The sequence below is a fragment of the Zea mays genome, chromosome 1 (assembly GCF_902167145.1).
Source record: "Zea mays cultivar B73 chromosome 1, Zm-B73-REFERENCE-NAM-5.0, whole genome shotgun sequence".
NCBI lineage: Eukaryota > Viridiplantae > Streptophyta > Magnoliopsida > Poales > Poaceae > Zea > Zea mays.
In genome coordinates, this window is record NC_050096.1 from 36916565 (window position 1) to 36931017 (window position 14453).

Sequence of the window (14453 nt, forward strand, 5' to 3'; positions counted from 1 at the left end):
AAACAAAACATGCACCACTTCGAGTCTTCAAATTGTTAACATATTAAAAGATTATTCTCGCCATTAAATTCATCCGGTGATGAACAACCGTTGGTTCAAATACATAGTTAGCACACATCCAATACCTCTATCGATAGGTGTCATGATCCTCAGACTTGTCAACCTTGCAAGGATCACCACAAAAACACATAGTGAAAGGGAAATGTGCCATTGGGCTATTTATATAAGTATTTTGGTGATTAGAGGTCCAACACATATTGAGTGAGTTCTTATGTGCCCAATGGGTGAGAAGCGTGAAATCAAGAACAAGGTATGTTTCTAGACTTAGTGAATTGTTTTTGTATACTAACATAGTTATCTAATTGCTAGAAACAGTGCCAAGAAAAGAAGATTCGAATTGGAGAAAAGTTGGCAAAGGTCAGCCAACACCAGCTCGGGCCTGGCACACCGGATTGTCCGGTGGTGCACCGGACAGTGTCTGGTGCCCCAGGCTGTCTCGGCGTCAACTGGGCGCTCTTGGGAAAAGAGAAAGGCGATGTGGCTATAATTCACCGGACTGTCCGGTGGTGCAACTGCGCCAGCGGTCAACGGTAGGCCGAGCGATCAACGCGCGACACGTGGTCGCGCCAACCGATCCCGAGGACCAACGGTCGGCTGCACCCCGTATGGAAAGAAATCGAGCACCAGACTGCTACAGTGGTTGTCCGGTGGTGCACTGGACTGTCCGGTGCACCACTCGACAGAAGGCAAGAATTGCCTACCAAATTGATGTCCAATGGCTCCTAGCTGCCTTGGGGCTATAAAAGAGACCCCTAGGCGCATGGAGCAGAATACCAAGCACTCTCTAAGCATACTAAGACATCCAGACTCCACCTCCACGCATTTGATTCGTTGTGTTAGTGATTTGAGCTCCGTTCGAGTTGTGAACTCCCTGTCCTATGCTTTGAGCTCAAGTCTTGGCTTGTGTGCGTGTGTGTGCTGCGGATTGAATCTTGAGTGCGTTGTTTTCCCTCTCTTACTCTTGTGCTTCTTGTGATCAATACTTTGTAAGGGCGAGAGGCTCCAACTTGTGGAGATTCCTCGCAAACGGGAAAATATCTCAAAGGAAAGATTGTGGTATCCAAGTTGATCATCGAATCACTTGAAAGGGGTTGAGTGCAACCCTCGTCCATTGGGACGCCACAACGTGGAAGTAGGCAAGTGTTACTTGGTCGAACCACGGGATAAAAATCGCGTGTCTATTATGTTGCTCCTCTCTGTGATTGCTTGTGTTCGCAAGGGCTCGCTTCATAAACTTGATTAACTCGCACTAACATCTTTATAATCAAGTTTGTGGCTATTTAGTGTTTGATTTTACAGGATCACCTATTCACCCCCTCTAGGTGCTCTCACATAGGCACTGGAACACCAATTGGCAAAGGCAGCGGGTCGAAGGCAGTTCTGGTCAAAGGACCATTCCTAAATTTCGATAAGATCTATAAGAATCACAAATATATTAGACTCACAAATATAATTTAATACAACACTTACATTTGTTTAGCACGTTTACCGTGCCTAGACATCCTACAAATCAATAATATGACAATAAAAAATGCTTCTAAAAATGATATCCAAAACCTAACCCTTATGCTATTAATCATACACAACAAAATAGGAAAAAAGGAGAGAGCTTACCTTGATATAGAGTAACAATGGATCCAAGTCGATGATTTAGGTTGATGTTTGTCATTTCGAAGAATAGAAATGAGTACAAAAACTGACGGCCGAAGGGGCATATTTATATATAGGCACGTGCTTCGACGCCGCAGATCTTGCCGCCGAGGCACAGTGGCTCGGATTCTTACCTATGCACGTCAAAAAAATTAGCGTCGACACGCAAAAGCTAGGCACGAATGATAATGGCGCCGAGCCAGGGGTCCATTTTTTAAAATGAAACTGTAAAGAGTGTATTGTGAAAATAAAACCTTAAAAGAGCTAAAATGCAAAAAAGTTGGAGATAGTATCAATTAGACAAAATCTTAATTGCACATATCAATGTTATCCACGTAGATATTGTTTAAGAGAAAAAAATAGAGGTTCTAGATTAGCATGAAAATAGTTGTCCTAATTCGCTCTCCTCTTATGCGTCCACGTTCCTTTCACAACCATCCACTTTAAGAATAAGTTCTCTGGTTTGAGATAAAAAAAAGTATAATATAGTCATTGAGTTCAGTAGTTGTTGTAACACCTTGGTCTTGGTGTATCGATTTATTGAGTAGTGAAAATTGTCCGTTATGAAAGTAAACAGTTAAGAAATTAAGTATAAGCAAGTAAAATTGAGATTATGAAGGGGGACAATATTAGGACTTCGCCTCTCGTGCCGGAGCGCAACAATCTTATGATTACGACCCTCTTTCACACTCCATATAAAAACAAGAGGATGTCCAGCACGCGAACCGACGTTTATCGTAGTCTCCTCTTCCATAAACTACTCACATACTCGTAGATTTGATATATCTCCTACACGATCGGTGAAGGCAAAGTAGGCTCGTCGCTCTACCTCGCTGTCTCCGTGTGGAGCTACATCGTTCTAATACCGAGATGTCGTCTAACTGGAAGGTATAATTAAGTTTAGTTACCAACGCAGCTTAGTGTCTACGTAAGGTTTATGTGCAAGGTGTCCTATAAAGTCCAACGCTTTCCAGCCAAATAAGATTCTACATCCATGCATGTTACAATACAAACGTGTCACGCCTGCGTACAAAGTGAAAGGCTGCTGGCTCGATCTGTCCCTCAGACGTGGCCGTGCATCCACTGGACAATTTGCTACGGCAGAGGAAACAAGATTTACACGAATTTGGTGCGATGTTCCGATCGTTCTAGAGTACCCAAGAGGCCAAGAGTCCGAAATGTAGACAATTAATACAATGTGCAGTGGTTGCCTGGTTTGGGACTAATAATAATAAGCTCTACGGTTACCAAGTCATCTCTCGATGACCATTCATATCCATCGAGACACTCAAACCGCTTCAGTTTGATCTGGCTTCTATAACATTTGAGTAAGCAGGACAGGTGGTGCAAAGACCTGGACGACTCGCATGTGCACGCGGTCAAATCTCATGTATTATATCAGCATCGGTTACGCACGGCATCATCAAGGCAGGAGCGCAAAGCCTACTAATCTCCGATGCATGCATGCCAGCGTCACCAACTCACCATGCCAGTGCATGCCAAAGCAGAGACGTAGGTCAGAGGGCTCCGAAAACGCAGCAGCCCAGCCCAACCACTTGTGCAGGCAGCCAGTGCCCCCGCTGCGATGGCAACTCTCTGTGACCATCGTGCGGGGATAAATCGCCACTGCACACCAACCCGCAATTAAGCAGGCAAAAAAATTTGGTTTCAGGTGTCTGCTACGGTACAATGCATGCCACGACGATGGTGCAGCTAGGTGAACTACGTACGACAAGCGTTTTCTTTTCTAGTTGCTGTTGCCGTATAGCTTTTGCTTCAAGAGCTGCGCAGCGCAGGGTGAGGTGACCATGCATGACAATGTTCCGATGTCCGCGTGTGATCCTGTGGTGCGGTGCGTGGCCTAAACTCCCAAGCGGATCCATCTTCATCAGCATGTATAAATAACCCCTGCGCGCGGTGCGGCCGGCGCCGACCGGAAAGAGACCAAATATTTCGCGCTCTGCCCAGCCAGCCTATCCACTCCAGCTCCACTTCTTCCCCGCACACCACAGTCACACGCGCAGTGCTAGACGACGAACACCAGAGGGCAGGCAGATGATGATGGCGTCCGTTCTCGCCGTCTCCCGGTGGTCGTCGCTGCTTCTCCCCCTCCTCCTCCTCCTCCTCCTCCTCCTGGTGGCGACGGCGTCGCAGGCCCTCAACGTCGGCGACCTGCTCGGGACAGCAGCGCCTTCGGTAAGGACCGTACCAGAGCGCGGAAGCGAGCCGAGTCTGAGCTTCTGTAAGTGCCTTTTCGTCTGAAGCTGATCGGTGTGTGCTTATTGCCGACCACCACCGTGCCCCTGCATGGACGGACTTGTGGTTTTTCCGCAGGGGAGCCAGGGCTGTAGCCGGACGTGCGAGTCGTCGTTCTGCATAGGTAATAAGCAAGTCACAACCAATCAATCCGTCTTCTTCCTTTTTCTCTCCAGCAGAAGCCGGTCCTGTTCATCTGTTCTTCATCAGGTGGGGTTGCTTTGCTGAGTTCCCATCGCCATGAGCGGACAGAACTTGCGTAGCATACAATTCTTCTTCTTCTTTCTTTCTTTTTTTTTCTTCTTCTTCTGGAGGTCAAGCGCTTACCTGAAGCCGACTGCTTTCCAGCTTCCATCAGTCGGGTACTCTACTCACTCACCAGCAAAAGGGTACTGTACTGACGCGCTTGCTTCTTTTTTTTTTCCCCCTTGTCCACCGTGTCCCTTGAAAACGAAAGTCCCGCCGCTGCTGAGGTACGGCAAGTACTGCGGGATCCTGTACAGCGGCTGCCCAGGCGAGAAGCCCTGCGACGCGCTCGACGCCTGCTGCATGGTCCACGACCACTGCGTCGACACCCACAACAGTACGCACTCTCCTAACTAAAGCCCATCATCTCCTCTTCCTTCTTCTGAAACCCAAAGCCCAGAGCAGCACGCCCTGCAGGTCTTCGCGAGCTGACGCGCCACCTAACACGATCTCAGACCAGTACAAGGGTACTGCCAGATAAGATTAGACAAAGCACGAGCATGCGGTGCACCGGCATGCACGCGCGCCCTTGACACAGCGAGCGAGACCGACCGTTGCGTCGGCACGCGCGTCGCGGCCAACCGACATGTGCGCGCCCGCGCCGGCGCGGCAGCCGGCAGTAGCGTGCATCGGTGGCGCATCATTGCGCGCCGGGGGGCTTCGTATCTGTGTGATAATCCGTTAGTATCTTCTCCGGGCTGTCGTCGAGCGCACTGATCGAATGAGTGTACAACGAGTGGTGGTCGCGGCGTACATGTGTCGCCTCGCCTCTCGCCTAGTCTGTGCGAGCTCCACTTTGCTTGCCGTTGACTGCTCTGATCGCCTTTTTGCCCCGCATGCAGATGACTACCTGAACACGCGGTGCAACGAGAACCTGCTGAGCTGCCTCGACGGGGTGAGCCCGGCGGGGCCGACGTTCCCGGGGAACGAGTGCGACGTCGGCCAGACGGCGTCCGTCATACGTGGGGTCATCGAGTCGGCGGTGCTCGCGGGCAAGATCCTTCACAAGCGCGACGACGGCCAGTAGCCGGCGTCCTGGCAGTGGCAGGACAGGAGCGGGCCGACCTGAGTCAGTGAGGCTAGCTCGCGGTTGGTACAGACAGTATAAAGCCGCTTGTGCTGGATTTCAAGGTTATGAACGGCCGGACCACCTGTTGGAGTTCGTTTACGTATTAGGTTTAGTTCATTTACTTTAAAATAAAATTTAGAATAAATGTCAAAGATTCGTCATGAATCTGAATTCGTCTTGTGCAACAAATTTAAAACTCAATCCATTAAACTCAAGTCAGATTTTGTTTTTTTAATCTTTTTATGTGTGGTTATCCTGAATATAATCTCCCTATATAATAGAGTTCCCTTTAAATGTCAATGAGAAACAATCAATCTACTGTAGGTTGAGGTTTTAGACAAGGGAATTCTTGGTCCTCCGCGATCTCAACCTCCTTCATCCCTCATATCTAGTTGACAACGACAACGGAAAAAGCGGTGTCTCCAAAATCTCGTTCCACCGAAGAACGTGCACGGGTTGGAACATATCGGGTTTTGGGACAGCGATCACGTGACTACTCTGAGACAGAACCTCCCAAGTTATTAGGTCCACCTACAGTTGTCCTTGTCCATTGGACCTCAGACAACCCTGCAGGTGCACCTAATTACTTGACAAGTTTGGTATCTGAATTCTTTACCTTGCCCAAGAGCGTTTCACCCATCACGCAGATATTACAACACATTGGAGGTACGAGTATGCGGAAGCAGTTACAACAACTTTATTTTATTTTAAAGTATAGAAAGAGTAGTATTATTACAGACCAGTAAAATATAAGAGTGCTGGAGTAATATTATTACATATCTTGGGAGGCAAAAACCCCTCCCGATTAACAGTAAAAAGTTTTTAAAGGAGGACACTTCGTCCCGAGACTTCAGTCTTGGTTTTCTTCCTTAGGCACCACCTTGGAACAGAAGCAACAAAAACTTGCTGCTTCCTCACCTACAACAACATGTGTTCGAAAACCCTGAGTACGGAGTGTACTTTCACAAGTTTTACCCGTCAAAATAAAAGACTCTCAAGGATATGCTGGCCTTTGGGAATCAAGGTATGGCTTATCAATAATTAAAGACTCTATTTGCAGAAATGCTTACTAATAGTGGATCCTTAAAAATGCAGTTTTACTTGTCAGATTAAGTAAAGTTATCTGTATCTAGAGTTCTTTCTATCCTAGTTCAAGCACTTGACCTATACTAGCCAATTTCTTATCAACCCTTCTTGTTCACTGGATTGCTACGTGTAAGTGAGTGACCAAGTCTTCATGTCCGAGAAGTAACGGTGATCCGAATCGATTAATACTCAGCTGAGGATCTCTAATCACACGACATATGTAGCACTTAACCCTTGTATATGTCAACTCACCACCGGGGTTCTTAAGACCAGATCAGGTTCACGCCAACAGAGAGCACAGATACACCACCGTCCAGCCTCTTGCCACGGAGGGTACACGCTACTCTCTCTATCTCTTCACTCCCATTGCGTGTTATCTTATTTTGGTATTAGTCTGTCCGAGGCAAAGCTTACCCATGATGAGGCATGTGACCAGTTAAAGGGTCCTCGGTCAGCAGGCCTACATCGACAAGGTCCTTAATCGACTCAGACGGAGACACTACACCGAGACTCCCTTCTCGTGCAAGTCACCCGCCCGGTCTCAGCTTTATTATTTTCAACCCAAAGTTTGGTACCTGGCAGAGGTACATCTTTTCCGATGTTGAACCCATCATGGCCATGATGGATCCACCATCAAGTTTTATTTTTGGAAACATCCCACCCACATGAAGCATCATCTTTTGTCAAAACAAAACATTTTGTTTTTCTAGAGAAAAGCTAAGCATAAGAAAAACCTTTTTTATAAAACATGGGATCAAGGAGAGGTAATCAAATTCTCAAGGAAGGATGTGCAACAATTTGTTTAGCACACAACTCCTATCACCTAATGCATCAAGCAAGTGAGAAAGATTTTAAAATAGCAAGGAGGTGGCAAATGCACCGGGGCTTGCCTTATGTTATAGGCGAGTCAGGCTCTGCTCCACAGATGTCAAAGTAAAAGCAGTTCCCGACCTGTGGTTCTTCAGGTGGTGGTGTAGCCCTTGCTTCTTCAACTTCTATCTCTTCTTCGTTTTCTATATATCACATATATATAATCATGAATGCCCATGAAATGCTTATGAGGATGCAAAGATAATAAATATATATTATCTAAGGTCTTGAATACAATTTTCCTTCACGGATCTCCAGAAAACTACTGTTTTTGGAGTCAATAGTGAAGTTCATAGGGCAGAAGACTAGGGTTTTGGGTTCTAGGTACCAAACATGGTCCAAATCACACCAAACTTTATCCAAGGCTTCTAAATAACATTTAAAGCTTATCTAAAAAGTTTGGTGATTTTTGAAATTATTAATTAATTTCTAAAATTCCAGGAGTATAGGTTTTAGTCCTTTTGAATGTTATATAATTCCTTGTTTGGACCAAAAATCTTAAAACTATTTTTATTAAATATTATAGAAATTTAGGAGTCTAACAAAAGTGGTCTCATATTTTTAACATTTTTCTGAAATTTTCTATGGATTTTCTAAGCTTGGCAGAAAAGAAAAAAAAGAAAACTGTGAACAATTCTTGGCTGAAACTGGCCCAATACAGCCCACGCCTCCTAGGCAAAACGCTCCGCGCGCGTGCCCGTGTTGGCGGCTTTACACAAAAGACCTCTGCTTTATGAATAAGCAGAAAATAACCAAGAGTACTATTTGTTTGTTTCACTGACGTTTGCACCAAGACCCCCGAAGTTCTATTCCTTCGCAACACCAGGTCCGCGATGGTGGTCGGCGACGAGTGCGTCTCCGGTGAGCCTATACTGGCCGAAATATGCCAAGACCGGACCCCTAACTTAGTCGGCACCGAATTCTACTCTCGGCGACACTAACCCCTCAATCAATTGCACTAATCCGGGCCGGAGCACGCCTGTTCACGACGACGGCAAAACCCGAGAAGAAGCTTGAAAGGGAAATGTGCCCTTGGGCCATTTCTAAGTATTTTGGTGATCAAGTGCCAACACAAATGGTTTAAGTGTGAAACTATGCCAAATGGTGGAAGAAGTGCAAAGTCAACACAAAGGTATGATTCTAGACTTAGTACATTGGTTTTTATGTGCTAACATACCTGTCTAAGTGCTAGAATCAGAGAAAAGACAAAAAGGAAAAAGAGTTGGCTGTGTTTAGCCAACTGCTGTTCAGTCTGGGTGCACCGGACTGTCCGGTGGTGCACCAGACAGTGTCCGGTGGTGCACCAGACAGTGTCCGGTGTGCCAGGACCAGTCCAGGTGAACAGCCTGCTCTCGGGTCTCGACGGTGGCATACGGCTATAAATCATCGGACTGTCCGGTGGTGCACTGGACTGTCCGGTGAGCCAACGGTCGGCCAAGCCAACGGTCGGTCGCGCAATCCACGCGTGACGCGTGACCAAGCCAACGATCAGAAGGGAGCACCGGACTGTTTGGTGTGCACCGGACAGTGTCCGGTGCGCCAATGGCTCCAAATCGTCAACGGTCGGCTGCACCAAAATAGGAAAGGAATCAGCACCGGACTGTCTGGTGCACCACCCGACAGAAGGCAAGGATAGCCTTCCCGGATTGCTCTCAACGGCTTCTAGCTACCTTGGGGCTATAAAAGGGACCCCTAGGCGCATGGAGGAGCACACCAAGCATTCTTTGAGCATCCCTAAGCACCAATACTCCATTTCCGCACTTTTGATTCTTTGTGATAGCAACTAGAGCTCCATTTGAGTAGAGAACTCTTCGAGTTGTGTTGCGAGCTCAAGTTGTGACTTGTGTGTGTGTTTGTGCTCTGATTTTGTGTCTTGTGTGTGTTGCTCATCCCATCCTTACTTTCGTGCTTGTTTGTGATTATCAAATTGTAAGGGCGAGAGACTCCAAGTTGGGGAGATTCCTCGCAAACGGGATATAGTGAAAGGAAGAGAAACACTGTGGTATTCAAGTGGGTCTTTGGACCGCTTGAAAGGGGTTGAGTGCAACCCTCGTCCGTTGGGACGCCACAACGTGGAGTAGGCAAGTGTTGGACTTGGCCGAACCACGGGATAAACCATTGTGCCTCTTTGTGTTGATCTCTTTGTGGTTATTGTGTTTCACAAGAACTCCTCTCTAGCCACTTGGCTTTATTGCTCTAACACCTAATCAAGTTTGTGGCTTTAAGTTTCAAGCTTTTACAGGATCACCTATTCACCCCCCTCTAGGTGGTCTCAAAGCTACGGTGTTCCGGGCAATTCGGTACGGTCTAGTTCAATCAATCGAGCCTACAAGCAACAGGAGATCCTAGAGATGCTAGAACATTCAACAGAGGGTTATGAATCAACCTGAAGCAGGCTGGCCATAATGAGCTCACACCGCACGGTGTTCTTGGTTGATTTGGGGGAAATCCCAAATTGGGGCTCTCTGGTGGGTAATCGGAGGCACGGGTGGGTGCGTTGAGTGCTTGACTACATGGCGGAGCCGAATGTGTGCTCAATTTATAGGATTCGGTGGCGGTGGCTCGTGATTTGGAGTTGGCGCGGTGGCGGCCGGAGAGGGAAGAGGTTACTGGCGCTAGCAATTCGTGGCGTTCATCGTGGCAAGCTCACCGACGATGAACATGTGGGTTACCGTGACTCACTGCGACGCAGTTAAAGGGCCAGGGCATGTCGCGATCACGGCAGGCGGCGTATGCCTCGACGACGGCCGCTGCTCCACGTCACCGGTGCAAGTGGGCACGACATAGGGCAGAACAGTGGCTTCGAGCTCATCCGCGGTGAAGATCTTTTCACCACGAGACGTTATCCGGGCACCGGTGAGCACGAATCTCCTTGCCAGCATGAATCCAGGCGCAGGGGTCGCCGGCGGCAAGGTGCACTGCACCTGCGATCTCGTTCAGTCCACTGTACCATTAGAGTTCCTATCAAGATGCCTGACAGAGCTGTTTGTAGAGCCCAGATCTCAAATTTCCATGTGACAACTTGCTAATCCACCTTTAGCAAGGTTGTTCTCCTACAATCTGGCTTTAATTTCACTAGTCACCATACTTCAATTCTCATTATATCATGCTCAAAATAGCTCTCAAACCTGGTCCTAGTTTACTGTTAGTCCAGTTTCAGGGTTGTGCTCGACTGACAGACCATCTTCAGGTCTGTTTTTCTCCCATTTCCATGTAGCACTAAGGCTTACTTACTTAATAAAATTTGTTCTCCTTATATAGCTCTACAAATTTGATGTGTTGACCTAGGGCAAAATCCTTATGAATTTGAAGGTACAGGGCTTCAAAGTTGACCCCATTCACTAAAATTCAGACTTAACTCAATAGGGTTTAAGTGGTGCTTTTTGCAAATAAGTCCGAACCCCACATTTTCACTTGTAAATCCTTGAATATGAGAAGCATATAATTTGTGGTGTTATATTATCTTTGTTTTTGCACTTTAGTCCAAAAGTGTACAAAATTTACACTTAGCCCCCTAGGGTTTCAATTCAGGGTTTTCCATGGGTCTTTTTAGGGTTTTTAGCACTTTAGGGTTTTGGTATCACTAAAGTCCTTCAAATATGATATTTTAAGATCATTTGTCATATCCTTTGAAGTTTTCTCATACTTGAGATTTATTAACACCCTAAGCTCAGTTTAGGGTTAAGTACCCTACCCTAGGGTTTCACCCATGACTAGTCACATCAATAGAAATTGTTTGAAATTTTTGCCTAGTGAATGCATTGTAAGTGTAATAACCACATGATATGCTGATGCTCATGATGTTATGCTCAAGTTTTAGTGGTAGTAACACCAGGGGTGTTACATCCTTCCCCCCATAAAATAATCTCGTCCCGAGATTTAAAAGTCCTAGGGCAAGTAATGGAAAAAGAAATGTGTCACATTTTTATTTCCTTATTTTTGGTACAAGGTAGGGGTGGTATGGGGTTCATTCCTCTATTACAACAAGTGTACATATCTTACAATTTACATGAAGCTAAAAAGCCTGGGAAATTCTTTTCTAAGAAGTCTTGAGTTTCCCAAGTAGCTTCGTCTTCCGTGTGTTGGTTCCATTGTATCTTATAAAACTTGAGAGTTCTCCTTCGGGTAATCCTGTCCTTTTGATCCAAGACTCGAATAGGATGTTTTGAATATGTCAAGTCTGGTTCTAAGGCAACATCCATCACTTCAACGGTTCGATCTGGAACCCGAAGACACTTCTTCAATTGAGATACATGGAACATATTGTGCACCGCAGACAATGTTTCAGGTAATTGGAGTCGGTATGCCACTGGTCCACATTGTTCAAGAATAGGAAAAGGACCAATGTACCGGGGTGCAAGCTTCCCTTTTACCCCGAAACGTGACACACCCTTCATTGGTGAGACTTTCAGGTAGACATAATCTTCAACTTGAAAGTACAAGGGCTTGCGTCGTTTGTCTGCGTAACTCTTTTGGCGAGCTTGAGCTTCTTTCAAATTATGCATTATTCGTTGAACCTTCTATTCTGTTTCTTTTACCATATCAGGCCTGAAAAACCATCTTTCTCCTGGTTCAGACCAGTTTAACGGAGTACGACACCGTCGTCCATACAAAGCTTCAAAGGGTGCCATTTTGATGCTCTCTTGATAACTATTATTGTATGAGAACTCCGCTAATGGTAAGCAGTCATCCCATTTCTGTGGGAATTCCAGAGCACACGCTCGCAATATATCTTCAAGTATTTGATTTACTCTCTCAGTCTGCCCACTGGTTTGAGGATGGTAGGCCAAACTGTGAAGCAACTTGGTACCCAGGGATTTATGAAGTGCTTCCCAAAACTTGGTTACAAATTGCGGCCCACGATCCGACACTATGGTCTTTGGAACCCCACGCAGACTAAGAATACGAGCAATATATAATTGGGCATAGACAGCAACTGGATGATCTGTCTTGACGGGCAGAAAATGGGCTATCTTGGTAAGTCGATCAACTATAACCCAAATAGAATCATATCCTTTTGCTGTCTTGGGCAATCCCACAATAAAGTCCATGCTTATATCCTCCCATTTCCAAGTTGGGATAGGTAACGATTGCAATGGACCAGCAGTTTTCATATGTATGGCCTTGACACACCTGCAAGTGTCACATCTCGCCATATAGTGTGCAATTTCAATCTTCATCTTCGTCCACCAATAATGCTGCTTTAGGTCATGATACATCTTAGTGCTTCCGGGATGAATAGAATAGCGACTAAGATGTGCTTCATCTAAAATTTGTTGGCGGATCTCATCATTCTTGGGCACAACTATGCGTTTGTTAAACCATACAATGCCTTGATCATCTTTTCTGAAACAGTTTGCCTTGTCGGCCTCTATCTTCTCATGAATGTGTTTCATACCCTCATTATTTCTTTGTGCATCAATTATTCTTTGCAGAAGAATCGACTCAAGATTCATGTGATTTAAAGTTCCATGTTGAATCATCCCCAGGTTCAACTTCTCCATTTCTTGGCATAATGTAATGTTAGAAGTCTTCATCGTAAGACAATGACAGAAAGCCTTGCGACTTAGTGCATCTGCCACTACATGGGCCTTGCCTGGGTGATAGTGAATTTCCAATTCATAATCTTTAATCAGCTCAAGCCATCTCCTCTGCCTCATATTAAGCTCTGACTGGGTAAAGATGTACTTCAAGCTTTTATGATCTGTATAGATATGACAGATATTTCCCAGCAGATAATGACGCCATATTTTCAGGGCATGAACCATAGCAGCTAATTTCAGGTCATGAGTTGGATATTGTTCCTCATGCCGGCGCAACTATCTTGAGGTGTATGCTACAACTCGACCTTCTTGCATCAAAACACAACCTAAACCACTGCCTGATGCGTCACAATACACATCAAATGGCTTTTCAATGTCCGGTTGAGCTAATACCGGAGCAGTGGTCAATAACACCTTCAGCTGCTCGAAGGCTTCATTGCATCTTGAAGACCAGTTAAATTTCGTATCGTTCTTCAATAAACTTGTGATTGGTTTCACAAGCTTAGAAAAATCTAGAATAAATCGGCGGTAATAACCAGCCAGTCCAAGGAAGCTTCAGACTTGATGTACAGTGGTTGGTGGTTTCCACTCCAAAATATCCTTGACCTTGCTGGGATCAATCGCAATCCCCTTGGTAGACAATACATGTCCCAAAAATGGATCTCCTCCAGCCAAAACGTGCATTTACTGAATTTAGCATATAATTGATGCTCCCTTAAGCGCGTTAATACGACCCGCAAATATCGAGCATGCTCCTCTTCATTCTTGGAATATATCAAGATATCATCAATGAAGACTACCACGAACTTATCCAACTCGCTCATGAATACCGAGTTCATAAGATATGTGAAGTGGGTGGGAGCATTTGTTAATCCAAAAGACATAACCAGATATTCAAATAATCCATACCGCGTAGTGAATGCGGTCTTAGGTATATCTTCGGGTCGGATACGGATCTGATGATAACCTGACCTGAGGTCAATCTTGAAAAATACCCGAGCTCCGGTAAGCTGATCAAATAAGATATCAATCCGGGGAAGAGGGTACTTATTCTTGATTGTGACCTCATTAAGGGGTCTGTAATCCACGCACATCCGAAGCGTTTGGTCCTTCTTCTTGACAAAGATGGCTGGACAACCACAAGGCGACGAGCTTGGTCGGATGAATCCTTTTTCTAGCAGCTCTTGTAATTGTGTCTTGAGTTCTGCCAACTCATTCAGAGGCATTCGGTACGACCTTCTAGAAATAGGAGCCGTACCGGGCTTCAACTCAATCACAAATTCTACATCTCTCTCTGGAGGCAATCCAGGCAGATCTTCCGGAAAGATGTCCGGGAATTCACATATTACGGAATATCTTGGATCTCTGGTATGATGGCTTCATATACTCTGCCAAATGGTTTAGCTATAGTAGCTACGGGAATGGACAAGAGAACCTCTTCCTGGCCATAGCTCAACCTGATGGTTCTCAGATCAGTATTGAGGATAGCTTTGTGCTGGGCTAACCAATTCATGCCCAGAATTACATCTATATCTTGGCCTTTCAGAACAATCATATTTATAGGAAAGTCCCGGTCAGCCAATGTTGCGGGCACATAGAAAGCCACTTCTTTAGTGAATATGTGTCCCCTAGGTGAATGAATAATAAACCCTTCCCTTGATTCAATGCAAGGA

At 45.7% G+C, this 14453-nt stretch overlaps 1 protein-coding gene across 3 annotated transcripts; it reads left to right on the forward strand.

The window, feature by feature from the left end:
- The first annotated feature begins 3546 nt into the window (after window positions 1–3546).
- LOC100281846 (uncharacterized) lies at window positions 3547–5622 on the forward strand. Of its 3 annotated transcripts, NM_001154766.2 has the most exons (4): window positions 3673–3906; window positions 4045–4090; window positions 4424–4549; window positions 5055–5622. In NM_001154766.2, exons 1-4 carry the CDS (start codon window positions 3766–3768, stop codon window positions 5237–5239), a joined length of 498 nt encoding a protein of 165 aa, NP_001148238.2. In that variant the 5' UTR covers window positions 3673–3765; the 3' UTR covers window positions 5240–5622. The 3 variants fall into 3 exon arrangements, with proteins under 3 accessions (XP_035822793.1, NP_001148238.2, NP_001398857.1); XM_035966900.1 differs by having other exon boundaries at window positions 3547–3906; window positions 4045–4549; window positions 5055–5566; NM_001411928.1 differs by lacking the exon at window positions 4424–4549.
- The last annotated feature ends 8831 nt before the right edge of the window (window positions 5623–14453 follow it).

Excerpts from the sequence above, each read along its gene's own strand:
- LOC100281846 (XM_035966900.1), top strand. The coding sequence starts at position 4,207 with ATGAGCGGACAGAACTTGCGTAGCATACAATTCTTCTTCTTCTTTCTT. Across the intron at positions 4,550-5,054 it reads CTGCGTCGACACCCACAACA|ATGACTACCTGAACACGCGG; the intron begins GTACGCACTCTC and ends CCCCGCATGCAG.